This window comes from Dendropsophus ebraccatus, chromosome 4, assembly GCF_027789765.1.
Source record: "Dendropsophus ebraccatus isolate aDenEbr1 chromosome 4, aDenEbr1.pat, whole genome shotgun sequence".
NCBI classification, from domain to species: domain Eukaryota; kingdom Metazoa; phylum Chordata; class Amphibia; order Anura; family Hylidae; genus Dendropsophus; species Dendropsophus ebraccatus.
Window position 1 is genome coordinate 48,811,120 of NC_091457.1, and position 13,216 is coordinate 48,824,335.

Here is a 13,216-nt window from a genome sequence, read left to right on the forward strand (position 1 = left end):
AGCAATGTCTATATCTAAACTAAAAATAAAGCTGTTACACATTATATATTATTCATACACTAATAAATCGTGAAATTCTATAGTGAGCATTGAATCTGGAAAAAAAAAGAATGAAGCTGCTGGAGCTTATATAGAAAAGTGATGTAAGCCTGCCATCTTATGGCCACAGCAGTGAACTGCAGTTTGCAAGAATATTAATTTCCACTAGTTGCTATTGGCAACTTTTCTAGTCTACCTATGTAACTGTCCTTTTAAGAGTACATTCACATGTACCGTGTTTGCTGCGGATTTGATGCAGTGTTTAATTATTAAGTTACACTGATTTACAAAGCATTTAATCTGAAGCAACCACTGTACATGTTAATGTAACCTGACAGGTTAGATGTCTAACCTATCTTCCTTCCTAGCCAACACAATGTTCTTCTGCAATATCTGAAGTGATGTATTCTTAGCACAGATAGTTGCATCACACTGGCTAAACTGGTGACACATCCAATTTTATTATTGTAACACCCACTTCCCGCTTTAATATTGGGATGAACTTTAATTTGGTTTTTAATAGTTTGTGGTTTTTTTTTTCATATCTAAGAATTTTTTATTACAATCACTACTTAAGTAAAGCTGGGACTGTTCCTAAGCAATGGCCATACAATAATGTTGGTGATAAGTAGCTAATTTACATTGGAAAGGCTAAATAATAGATTTGCCTACTACTACTTTACAGAAAGAGCAGAGTCAGGTTTGCAATTAGCTCTGCTACATTCACAAGATTTAACAAGAATTAGAATAAGGGGCATGGAAAGCATCAGAGCATAAGCTGTTCTGTCCACTCAATTCAATACACCCTGATAAGATCATTAGTGTTCCCATTATTCCAAGAAGTACCCAGCCCATAATCATGTTCTACTTCGGGAAATACAAGGTATACCGTTTTCTAGAAACAGCCCTACTTATGCCCTTATCAGACACTAAATAGAGAGTCTTGGATGCATCCTGCACAGATATGTCGGCAATGCCATAGGAAAACTTATCAGTGATGCCAACCTGTTGCTGTTTTACATATGTGCTTTCTCAAATGTATCATCATGTGTGGTCAAGTTTTCTACTTCTGATGGAAGAGTTCAAAAGCAAGCTCTCTTTAAGAATATTCTCTCCTTGGCAAACAATTTTATATCCTTTAAAAGCATATAGCAATTTGGAATTTAAAAAAAAAAAAAAAAAAAAAAACTTTCCTAGAATTTTGAGTCTACAGCTCATAGGCAAATTATGTTTTTCCATGGCAACAGACTCCCTGTGTAGCCTGATCATGCCGTCATACACCCATATATTTACCCTCTATGAGACTGTAGGATGACACTACACAGACATTGAGTCAAATGGCGTGTATAGGAGCAGTAGAGACAAAGGGGAGATTTATCACACATGGTGTAAAGTGAAACTGGCTCAATTGCCCCTAGCAACCAATCAGATTCCACCTTTCATTCCTCAGACTCTTTGGAAAATGAAAGGTGGAATCTGATTGGTTGCTAGGGGCAACTGAGCCAGTTTCACTTTACACCATGTGTGATAAATCTCCCCCATAGTGACAGTTTTTATTTAAGATCTGTTGGTGGACATAGGATTTAGAGGGGTTAATCAGGTTAAGAAAAACATGGCTCCTTTCTTCCAGAAACACCACCTCTTACCTAACTATAATACCAAACACAACCTAAGGACAGGGGTGGGGCTGTTCTTGCAAGAAAGTAGCAATGTTTTTCTAATCCTGGATAGCACCATTAAGGAATAAAAAGGTTTTACACAAAGTGCACTATATAAGCAGGAGCACAGGGATAACTATGTATCAATACCCCACATTCTGCCATTAAACATGACATCAGATAAAATGTTAGAATTTCTGCAGAAACATCCTCAAAGTAGCAAAAAAGTAAAGGGTCTATGTTGAGGACCCCAGCAATAATGCTTGTTCTCCCTAGACTAGAAGAGGGGATATAGAAGAATGGTAATGTATGGACATGCATCTGCCCTATGAGCTACCTCTTGAAAACTACAAACCCACTAATATATACAGGACCCAATCTAAAGCCATCCCATGCCCCTGAACCATCCTCCATGGTGCCTCCTATTGAAACCGAATAGGACTGTCTGTAGAATACACTGAGGAAAAACACAGTTTGCAAATGTCACTATCACCACCATATTAAAAATGCTTCTTTTTTTCTTCTGCTATCATTGTTTGACTTTAAAAAAATGCGGGTAATTAAAAACTGCCCTGTAAACGTGTGAACATTCCTGTAGCATCTGTATGGTTCTAGGTTCTAGGCTTGGAACCCAGACCGTGCACTGTATTGGTAGTTCACAGGGGAACGTCATTTATTCTACAGTGATACTGAACAGTTTGTGTCTTGTGTCCACATTGTGCTCTCTCCTTAGTTTTGCTGCCTGCGTTTAGCCGATCTCATCTTTTCGAAGCGTGACTCCATTTCTTCCAGGACGCGGGGGGTGTACCGGACCACCAGCTTTACCTTTCCTTGGGCAGCCTTCAGAAGCTCCACGGCTTTCTCGTGATGCTCGCCTTCCACGCTCTGTACAGGAGACAAACATCAGCATTGTACTGCAGGGTTCTTTGCAGCTCTAGGTTTGTACTGAGCTCTATGTAAGTCATCCTAGGTAAGAAAATTAACGGACTACAATAGGGAAGATGAAATCCACAAGCAACTCTACTGTGGATTATAAATGAAGGATTTATTTATTCTAAGGAAATCTGCAATGCAGATTGGTTCTGTATATTTTGTTGTTGCCTTTCCACAGCAAATCCATCTACTGCATTTACTCTTAAAGGGGTACTCAAGTTAAAAAAATTGAGATAACAGCTACACTGTCCATTTGACAAAAATGTTGTTAGGGAGATTCACAGATCTGCAGGGCAAAAAGGAAAAAAATGCAGTTAAAGGGAACCTGTCACCAAGACAATGCTATCTAATCTACCACCATCATGTTATAGAGCAGAAAGAACAGAGCAGATTGATATATAACTTTGTGGGAAACAATTCAGTATAACGTTAACATGTTGATTGAAATCCCTGATCATTCTGTGTTAAGGAGTCCAATGGACAGTTTCACTCAATGGACTGGACTCTAACATGGAAAGATCAGAGATTTCATTTAATAAATTTAAAAAAAATAAAATAAAAATAAATAAATAAATATATATATATATATATATATATATATATATATATATATATATATATATATATTAATATAAATATATATGAATATATTATTTTTTATCTATATCAATACTCTCAACTAATTCTGCTCTATCACTGATGACGCACGTATAAACTTAAATGCTGCAATCGCTAGTGTTTGTGGTATCTGAACAGTTAAATAACCAGCATCTGACAGATGTCCAATGTCTGTCACTAGTGGCAGAACTGTCTGCAGCCCGGCTCCCGAGCCTCCTCACACTACCCCACCCGACCCCTGCTGTAACTGTACATTAAAGAGGTTGTCTATGATAAATTAATAATTAGGCAGCCTGCTGGGACAGCAGGGGACATGTCTGCAATGCATACTTACCTGTCCTGCTCCCCCCCGAAATGGTCAGTCGGGATTGACAGTATAAGCTCTATGCTGACCGGCCATTTCCGGAGGAAGTGGGACACCACTGGATGTTTCCAAAACACAGACAGCTGTGGAGAATGGGTGGCCCGAGGCATGTTCTCAGATGCTCCTGGCTGAGCGGGCCTGCCACACTACGTCCCAGGTCCCCTCTCAGACCTGGAAGTGGCCTGGGTCCCGCGTGGCATAATGCAGAGCTGGCAGAGTTCCCCTTTAAGGTCTGAGCCTTTCCAACTATGGACAGGATGGTGATCACACCTAATTCCTTCTACGTCAGGGATACAGGTAGCTCTCATGTCTGAAGGAGAAATGCTTAATCGATAGTCAGCTGGAAGCTGAGCATCAAGCAGTGTTAGGGATAGGAGGGGGAGCAAGAAGGCATTACAGCCCTCAAAATTTCAGCTTGGGAAAGCCTCTGGACTCTTTGCATGGGAAAATAAAGGCATGTTTTTTACATTATAGAAGTATAGGCAGCTATATGAATGGTACCATGGAACTACTTGCTATAATGGCTAAAAGTGTCAGCAGTATGAAACCTGACTGTAGCCACCAATATCACACATACACTGCCCATAAACCATCACTAGGTAATAACTTCTCTAATAACCCATTTATGTGGCACCAGCACTCATAACTGTTTCATGATACTGACAATTTGATAAAACACAAGTTACATAGGGGTCCTGGAAGCAGAGATTTGGGCTGCTGTTTGTAAGTGCCTTTGCAGTAAGGTACCGGTTTTGCTATGGCTGAGATGGGGAAGTAAAACAAAAGGATTACCCAATAAATGACTGAAAAAGAAAGTGTCTCCAGGACTGACGCGTTATAAGAGAATATTTTCTTTACAGCTTCTGATGTGCTGGTAAGTGGAGGACAACAGTTCCTAGAATTCTATAAAGAAAAGTTGTCATTTTTTTTCACTGAACTTTCCTATTAGATGATAGGATGATCCTTACCACTCCATTAACAGACAGCAGCTGGTCCCCACGCTTGAGGCCACCATGTCTATCTGCTATACCACCAGGGATGATGCGAGAAATATAGATGGGGGAGTTCTGCTCTTTTCCTCCCATTATGTTGAATCCAAGTCCTTCTTCTGTTTTAGGGAGTTCAACAACTCTCGGGTGAGAATGACCTTCACTGGCTGCAAAGGCAGCAACTGTAGCCTAGAAAAGAGCAAGTCTTACCATCAGTGATCACAGCAACACAGTATTACTAACTTACCAAGTTTGTAACGTAACAAGCAACATCACAAAAAAGCCAACATGTCCCCTAATTGCAGGACCCATCTTCTCTGAGAAAATGGTTCCATAATGATATTACTGGTGGTTAAGTCATTTTCAATGACTACCCACTGTCAACCACTAGATGTCAGTGGAGTAGCTGCAGCCATTAATGTACAAATCGCTTCATTCGTCTGCCTTGTAAATTATAGGACCTACCAATTTTACAGGGTACCATCCTCAATAATTTTGTTGGGTCACTACAAAAGACATTTATTAAAGGATCCTAATCTTTAAAGCGACTCTGTACCCATAATCTGATCCCCCAAACCACTTGTACCTTCGGATAGCTGCTTTTAATCCAAGATCTGTCCTGGGGTTCGTTCGGCAGGTGATGGTTATTGTCCTAAAAAACAACTCCTAAACTTGCAGCCCTGAGTCAAATTGGCCTGGCCTAGAGTACCCATGTCATAGGATTGCGACACCCCTCCGTCCCTCCTCCACACCATTAGGAATGCCCCTGGAACATTTTCTCCAGTTCCTCACCTGTGTGAACACTGCACATGTACTGGATCGCTAAGGCACTTGTGCCGTGTTCAGATAGGTGAGGATTAGGAGAAAATGTTCCAGGGGCATTCCTAATGATGAGGAGGGCGGGGAGGAAGGATGGAGGGGTGCTGCAATCTTATGACATGGGTACTCTAGGCCACGCCAATTTGACACAAGGCTGCAAGATTAAGTTGTTTTTTAGGATAATAACTGCATCACCTGCTGAATGGACCCCAGGACAGATCTTGGATTAAAAGCAGCTATCTGAAGGTACAAGTGGTTTGGGGGGGGGGGGGTCAGATTGTGGGTGCAGAGTCGCTTTAAAAGTCACACTAAAACAACATCTATTGATTCAATTGCCAGGCCAGTAGAAAGTATCTATACACATCATGCTATAACCGGCCACCTACATTTTCACTAAAGCAGACAGACATCCAAAATAAAAGAGAAAGTGTGTGAGGGCAGACAGACGTGCCACTGCCAGAAAGAATTAGGGGGCTACCAGATGCGTCTAAAACAGTTCAGCTAGCCCTACTGTGTATTGGACCTCCACTGATTGGCAATGGGTTGCCTTTCCCGATGAGGGATGTTTTCTGCTTCATCGAATAGATGGAAGTTGGCATATCAGGCAAGAAACATCAAAGAAATACCATGAAGACTAAAACCAAGCATCTTAAAGTGTCACTGTCGTGATTTTTTTTTTGCAGAAATCAATAGTCCAGGCGATTTTAAGAAACTTTGTAATTGGGTTTATTATCCGAAAAATGCATTTTTATCATGAAAAAGCAGTTTGAAGCTCTCCCCCCTGTCTTCATTGTTCTCCTATGGAGAGAGCTAAAGAAAAGACCAAAACAGGACAACAAAGAGTTAATCTACAAATCCCTCACGGGATATCTCCTGTGACAGTCACCAGTGACCTGTCTGAGCTCAGATTACAGCTGTCACCCAGCTCCATGCCTGTAATCCTCTGTTATCTGCTTTCTGCTGTCGGCTAACTCCCTCCTCCCCCCTCCCCCCTCCCCTCTCCCTAGAACAGACAGGGGACGACTCCTGCAACAAGTCACAATTTTCAGATTTTTTGGAGTGGATGAAAAAGAGGAAGGAGGGGGGGACCTGGGAAAAGGCTTTTTACATGCAGATAATGGCAGATTTGGCTAATAAACCCAATTACAAAGTTTCTTAAAATCGCCTGGACTATTGATTTCTGCAAAAAAACAAAAACAAAAAACGACAGTGACTCTTTAAGCATCTGTGGGAGCACCTAGATAATTGTGTTCGCTCTATGCACTCTCTCCTACTCACCATGCTCCGCAATGCACACAGCATTTATCAGCTGATGGTCATAATAATGTGACTTGACTGTAGCTACTATACTGACATCTAATGGACAATGAGTATTACACCATCTTTCTTTTTTACCCCTCGCTATCTGTTCCTTACTAGGAAACCTCCAGTCCATCTGAAGGCTCAGACCTTATTCTGACAAAGCTTATGTGCGGACCCGCAGCCCTCCCAGCATCATGTATGAATTTCATGTCAGGAGAGCTGAAAGTGTTTAAATCCTCGCAGGACTGTACTGATACAGCCGCGCAGTTATATCAGTAAAGTCCTGTGAAGATTTAAACAGGACCTCAGCTGCAGTCACCCACTGCCACTGCTACACCGTGAATGGAGATGAACCCTGTTCGTAGAGCAGTGTGGGGGCAATGAACAGCTGATCGGTGTAGTTGCCAGGTGTCGGCATCCTAAGGATCAGTGACTGATCCTTTTTTTCTGGAAAACCTTTTAAGCAACTATCTTCAGTGTAAAAATAACAAGGAGTCCTGGTGATGATATGAATGTGATATAGATTTCTCTTTCTGTTCATTCACTTTATATTTTGTTAATTGATTAAATTTAATAACTAACACTATTTTGACAGCATTCTTACTTTACAGCATTATATCTACACCTACCTGGTTAGGACAATAGCTAAACATTCTACAGAACTGTGTACCAATCCTAGCTTTGCACAACTGAGGGTCTAAGACACATTATGAAAGCTCAATCTTCCATAACTAACTCTTGACAAGACACCTTTCAAAGGGTAACCCAGGAATAGAAAAACATAGCCGATTTCTTCCAAAAATAAAGTGCCACACCTGTCTTCAGGTTGTGTGTGGTATTACAAGTGCACTTCCATTCACTTCAGTTGACCTTTATACCACACAACTTAGGACAAAAGTGGTGCTGTTTTTGGAAGAAAGCATGTATGTGTTTTTAATCAAGCAAACCCCTTTAATTGAAAAACAATCTAGGTGACTACCTTGTGATGCTAGCGGAGAACATAAAGAATGTGCAAAGCCGTTGTTAAAGGAGAAGTCCAGCTGATTATAAAATGCGGCAGCTGGCAGGGGTGAAATTGATTACAAATATTAACTTACCTGTCCCCATGCCCACGGTGAGCGGGGGGACCGGCTACAGGAGCCTCCGGAGCTGAAACATCACGACCCAGCTGCCACTCAGCCAGTCAGTTACTGGGAGTGGGACGACGCTCCAGTCATTGACTGAGTGGCTTGTCCATCAGCCGGGACAGTCCTCTCTCCTCTCTCCTCCCTCACGAGTTGTGATGACTTCTGGAAATGCCTTTTGGTGGGGGTCCCATGGCCGGTCCCACCACTCACCATAAGCACAGGGAGAGGTAAGTGCAAACTTGTAACCAATTTCCCCCTGCACCTGATGGATTTGATTATTATGGACTTCTCCTTTAAGGCAAAAGGGGGCTACACTAAAGAATGTGAAATATAAAACATATTCTGGTCTGCTTACTACCATTATAGTTTTCATATACTTAATATGAACATAAAATGTAGAAAATAAAAAAGCAGGAAAAACAGGACTAAATGTACTATATTGTACTGTAAATCCATATCAATACTACCTTACCTTAGCAGTGGCATTGGCCCTCACTTCTGGGCTGCTATTAATGTCCACAGTCTCATACACATGTTCATAGACCTGTAAGAAAATCAGGTACTGAAACCTAAGACAAATTCACCCTGCATCCAATGGCAGGAGTGTGGCTTAACTTTGGAGACCACCAGATATAAACACCACAGTATTGGGCACATGCCCCTTACACATGACGCTGACCTCTCTCACAGCTGTACAGAAGTCACTCTGCAGGACTCTCTGCAAGGCGTGGAGTTTATGTGGGGGAACTTCTCCGCTCCTCTGGAGCTTCTCCAGCAGCTCAATGGCCCTTGAGATGTCTGAGGAAAGTAAGACAGATTATTTTTACTTTTTAGGAAAAGGAGGAAACAGGGCAATTTCGCTATGACAATAGAGTTGCATAACTGTATATAACTGTATACTGTGTACGTAGTTGCATACTCCTATCTCAAACACGAGAGATTGCCACTTTATGATCGGCGGGGTTCATCTGTAATACACAGTCATACCCACTAAAACAAAGCTGTGTGGCATGTCACTGTATATCTGGTTGCCAGGAAAGCAGCTGTAAAGAAGAACTGAGGAAAGTGCCAAGAGCGTTTTCAGGACCCATTCCTCCCCTTGAGATTCCTAGATGGAGTGAATCAGTGCGACAGTTGCTGACTAGGTTGGGCACATTGGATGTTTATACTCACCTAGACTTTCCATCCCTACAAAAACAGTGATATTTATAAAGGTGTGGAGCACATCTGTACTATCCTGGTTCAAAGGAAAAGAAGTGATAATGGATCCTCAGTGACAGGTGACCGGGCTACAAGATAATGAGGGGTCAGTGACAAGTGACCAGGCTCCGGGATAATGGGGGATCAGTGACAGGTGACCAGGCTGCAGGGTAGTGGGGGATCAGTGACAAGTGACCAGGCTGCAGGGTAGTGGGTGATCAGTGACAGGTGACCAGGCTGCAGGGTAGTGGGGGATCAGTGACAGGTGACCGGGCTGCAGGGTAGTGGGGGATCAGTGACAGGTGACCAGGCTGCAGGGTAGTGGGTGATCAGTGACAGGTGACCAGGCTGCAGGGTAGTGGGGGATCAGTGACAGGTGACCGGGCTGCAGGGTAGTGGGGGATCAGTGACAGGTGACCAGGCTGCAGGGTAGTGGGTGATCAGTGACAGGTGACCAGGCTGCAGGGTAGTGGGGGATCAGTGACAGGTGACCAGGCTGCAGGGTAGTGGGGGATTAGTGACAGGTGACCAGGCTGCAGGGTAGTGGGGGATCAGTGACAGGTGACCAGGCTGCAGGGTAGTGGGGATCAGTGACAGGTGACCAGGCTGCAGGGTAGTGGGGATCAGTGACAGGTGACCAGGCTGCAGGGTAGTGGGGGATCAGTGACAGGTGACCGGGCTGCAGGGTAGTGGGGATCAGTGACAGGTGACCAGGCTGCAGGGTAGTGGGGATCAGTGACAAGTGACCAGGCTGCAGGGTAGTGGGGGATCAGTGACAGGTGACCAGGCTGCAGGGTAGTGGGTGATCAGTGACAGGTGACCAGGCTGCAGGGTAATAGATGATCAGTGACAGGTGACCCGGCTGCAGGGTAGTGGGGGATCAGTGACAGGTGACCAGGCTGCAGGGTAGTGGGTGATCAGTGACAGGTGACCAGGCTGCAGGGTAATAGATGATCAGTGACAGGTGACCCGGCTGCAGGGTAGTGGGGGATCAGTGACAGGTGACCGGGCTGCAGGGTAGTGAGTCCTCAGCGCCCTCTATCTTGCTTCTCCTTCTCCTGACACTGAGGTTCCTGTATCTGGGATCCATTGCTCCAGTCTGCGGGTCCCTCATCCAGGGTGCTCCGCCATCAGTAGAGGTACAGCCGGTGCTCCGGACCCCCACAAAGCCCGCTCCCGTCCTCCGCTGCCCGCACACTCGCACACACAGCGGCCGGCACATCTGACATGACCCCCGCACTGTGCCAGCCTCTGCCCACATACACACATCAGCCGCGGAGTCCACAGAACCGCACTGTATCTCTCTGTGCCCGATACAGCGCTGTGTACACCCGCGCCTCCCCTGTCCTCCCCTCACCTCTCTCCAGTCTGACAGGTTCCCCGGACACCGCCATCTTGTCTCCAGCTGGCTGCACTGGCCGGAAACCAACGAACGGAAGTGACGTCAAACATAAAACCACGTGATGAGAAGGATCATGGTCCTTGTAGTTTCTACCTGTGTTGCTGGGGAGCCGCTCTCAGGCGGTGGTCAGCACTTATTTGCTTCACATTAGAGGGATAAAGATGGCGATAGAGAGATTGCAGTCGCTAGTTGTAGAAGAAACATCCACTAATGCAGGCGTGTCCTATGTACAGTGGGCGGAGAGGAGGGATTTATCACTGCAAATAGGGAGACATATCAGACAGTCCTAGTAAGAGTCTGATTATTGCCCATAACAACCAATCACAGCTTAGCTTTCAATTTCCAGGAGCAATATGAGAAATGAAAGCTGAGCTTTGATTGGTTGCATTAGGCCACAAAGAGAATGATCCTATAATACAATGTGATAAATCTCCAAATGTCATGAGATGAGCGATCCTGCTGAGGTTCGGGTTCGTATGAACCTGAACTCTCGGCTTCTGACTGCCGCTGTCTGCCCGCTCTGTGGAGAGGGTGGATACAGCCGAAGGACCGTCTGGAAAACTGGTATACCGCCTATGGCTATGGCTGTATCCCAGTTTTCCAGGCAGTCCTCCGGCCGTATCCACCGTCTCCATGGAGCGGGCAGACAGCGGGAATCAGAAGCCGAGAGTTCAGGTTCATACGAACCCGAACCTCAGCAGGTTCGCTCATCCCTAGTCATGACATGGCCTTGGTGGATAAAGATGAGTGTGGTTTGCTACAGTAGAGTTCTAAAAACTGTGTCTTGTAACAAGCCAGCACCTATGTGTCCATTACATGACAGCACAGAGTCCTATCCACTTAAACGAAATAATGAAGCTTTATATTGAAAGACAGCAAACAGAGATCATAAAACCTTAAAGAGGACCTGTCACCCCCCCGTGCCGGGGTGACAGGCTCCCGACCCCCCGTTAGATCCCCCTATACTTACGTTATCCCACCGGGTCCTGGAGATATCAGCGCCCGAAGCCCGGCGCGCGCTGACAGCAGAGTCAGACGCCCATAGAGAATGAATGGGGAGTCTGATGCTCCGTCATTCTCTATGGGCATCGGACTCATCTCTCAGCACGCGCGCCGGGCTTCGGGCGCTGATATCTCCGGGACCCGGCCGGCTCAGGAAGCGGGATCACACAAGTATAGGGGGATCTAACGGGGTCGGGAGCCTGTCACCCCGGCACGGGGGGTGACAGGTGTCCTTTAAAGGAATCGCTATAGAAAGTATATTAAATAACACACTGGCAGATGTACCCAGCTTCACACTCATCTGTTTTGTTTAAAGGGAACCAATCACTAGTATAACGCAGAAAACACTTTTAGCAGCTCCTTACAGATCTGCTATAGCATTCTCTTACTATACTTTGTCTGCCATTGTCCTAGGGGGTATAACATTGGGGGGTAGAAAACTTTGTTTTTATTCCGTTGCATGCTGCAGTGAGAGAGGTTGAAACTAGTCATCTGAGCTGTGACTAGTCACAGCTCTGCGTTAGAAGCCTCTTTGCCTGTCAATCATCTCTGTAGAGTGCGCTGACAGGCAGAGAGCTATGACTAGATATGGACCAGCAACGCACAAATAGCTATTTCCTCCCTCTCTCCCTGCAGTGCACGCTGGAATGAAACAACATTTTTTTCTCTATAACCCCTAGAGATTGTAAGAGAATGTTTAACATCTCTATTAGGATCTGCTAACAGCGGTATATGTATTATAGTTGTGATCAGTTCTAAGAGATTTCCCCACAAATAGTGATTTCCCTGCAGGTTTCTGTGGGGAGTATATGTCCTCTTCATTTTTTCCTGAGAAGAGAAAGAAATTACTGAAAGAAAATAAGCATAATGTCTGGAAAGGAGTACACTATACTACACGTAACTCCCTCTCAAACTCTTAAAGTGTACCTGTCATTATAACTTTCAAAATTCTAATCAACAGTAGATGTGATACAAAGCAAGATTGCAATTTACATTCATTATTTTTTTTTTTAGTTCTCAAGCTTTATAACAAAGCTGAACTTACCAGAAATTCAGGTCCAGTCGCCTGAAGGCAGATCTTTAGTCATATGCTGGTTAAAAAAAAAGAGAGACTAAACACATGAAGTCCTAGCCAGTACAGAGAGTCACGGCTCAATGTTTCTATCAATAAAATGACTGCCTTCTCTCTGAGCACACAGGTGGCCTGGGAAACATGGGACTTCCTGTGTTTAGACTCATTGAAAAAAAGAGTCTAAACACAGGAAGTGCTGTGTTTTCAATCACTAAAAAAATAATGTAAATTGCTTTATTTCACATCTACTGTTGATTTAGATTTTGAAAGTTATAACGACAGTGACAGACACTTAAATATTAGAGTGGACTTAAGAAGAAAAGGCACCTTCTCTGATAATGTTACTGCAGCCTGTGAGACAGACCCTGCACCTCTAATTATGTGACTTCAGCCTGTAAGACAGACCATGCTTTTCTTATAATGTGACTACAGCCTGTGAGACAGACCCTGCACCTCTAATTATGTGACCTCAGCCTGTAAGACAGACCATGCTTTTCTTATAATGTGACTACAGCCTGTGAGACAGACCCTGCACCTCTAATTATGTGACTTCAGCCTGTAAGACAGACCATGCTTTTCTTATAATGTGACTACAGCCTGTGAGACAGACCCTGCACCTCTAATAATGTGACCTCAGCCTGTAAGACAGACCATGCTTTTTTTTAATGTGACTGCAGCCGGTGAGACAGAC

The 13,216-nt window shown here is 44.3% G+C and overlaps 1 protein-coding gene across 1 annotated transcript; it reads right to left on the reverse strand.

Moving 5' to 3' along the window:
• Positions 1-1,548: 1,548 nt before the first annotated feature.
• On the reverse strand, positions 1,549-10,487 carry LIN7C (lin-7 homolog C, crumbs cell polarity complex component). The gene is made up of 5 exons (XM_069968366.1): positions 10,407-10,487; positions 8,529-8,647; positions 8,322-8,393; positions 4,581-4,790; positions 1,549-2,582 (listed from the first exon to the last, which is right to left on the reverse strand). The coding sequence occupies exons 1-5, from the start codon at positions 10,441-10,443 to the stop codon at positions 2,427-2,429; spliced, it is 594 nt and encodes a 197-aa protein (XP_069824467.1). The 5' UTR covers positions 10,444-10,487; the 3' UTR covers positions 1,549-2,426.
• Between the last annotated feature and the right edge of the window lie 2,729 nt (positions 10,488-13,216).

What these genes read in the sequence shown, in the direction of transcription:
- LIN7C (XM_069968366.1), bottom strand. Translation starts at nt 10,443, where the DNA reads ATGGCGGTGTCCGGGGAACCTGTCAGACTGGAGAGAG. An exon ending in ACCTGTCAGACTGGAGAGAG is followed by an intron (nt 8,648 to 10,406) that starts GTGAGGGGAGGA and finishes TACTTTCCTCAG; the next exon opens with ACATCTCAAGGGCCATTGAG. An exon ending in TCTGTACAGCTGTGAGAGAG is followed by an intron (nt 8,394 to 8,528) that starts GTCAGCGTCATG and finishes ATTTTCTTACAG; the next exon opens with GTCTATGAACATGTGTATGA.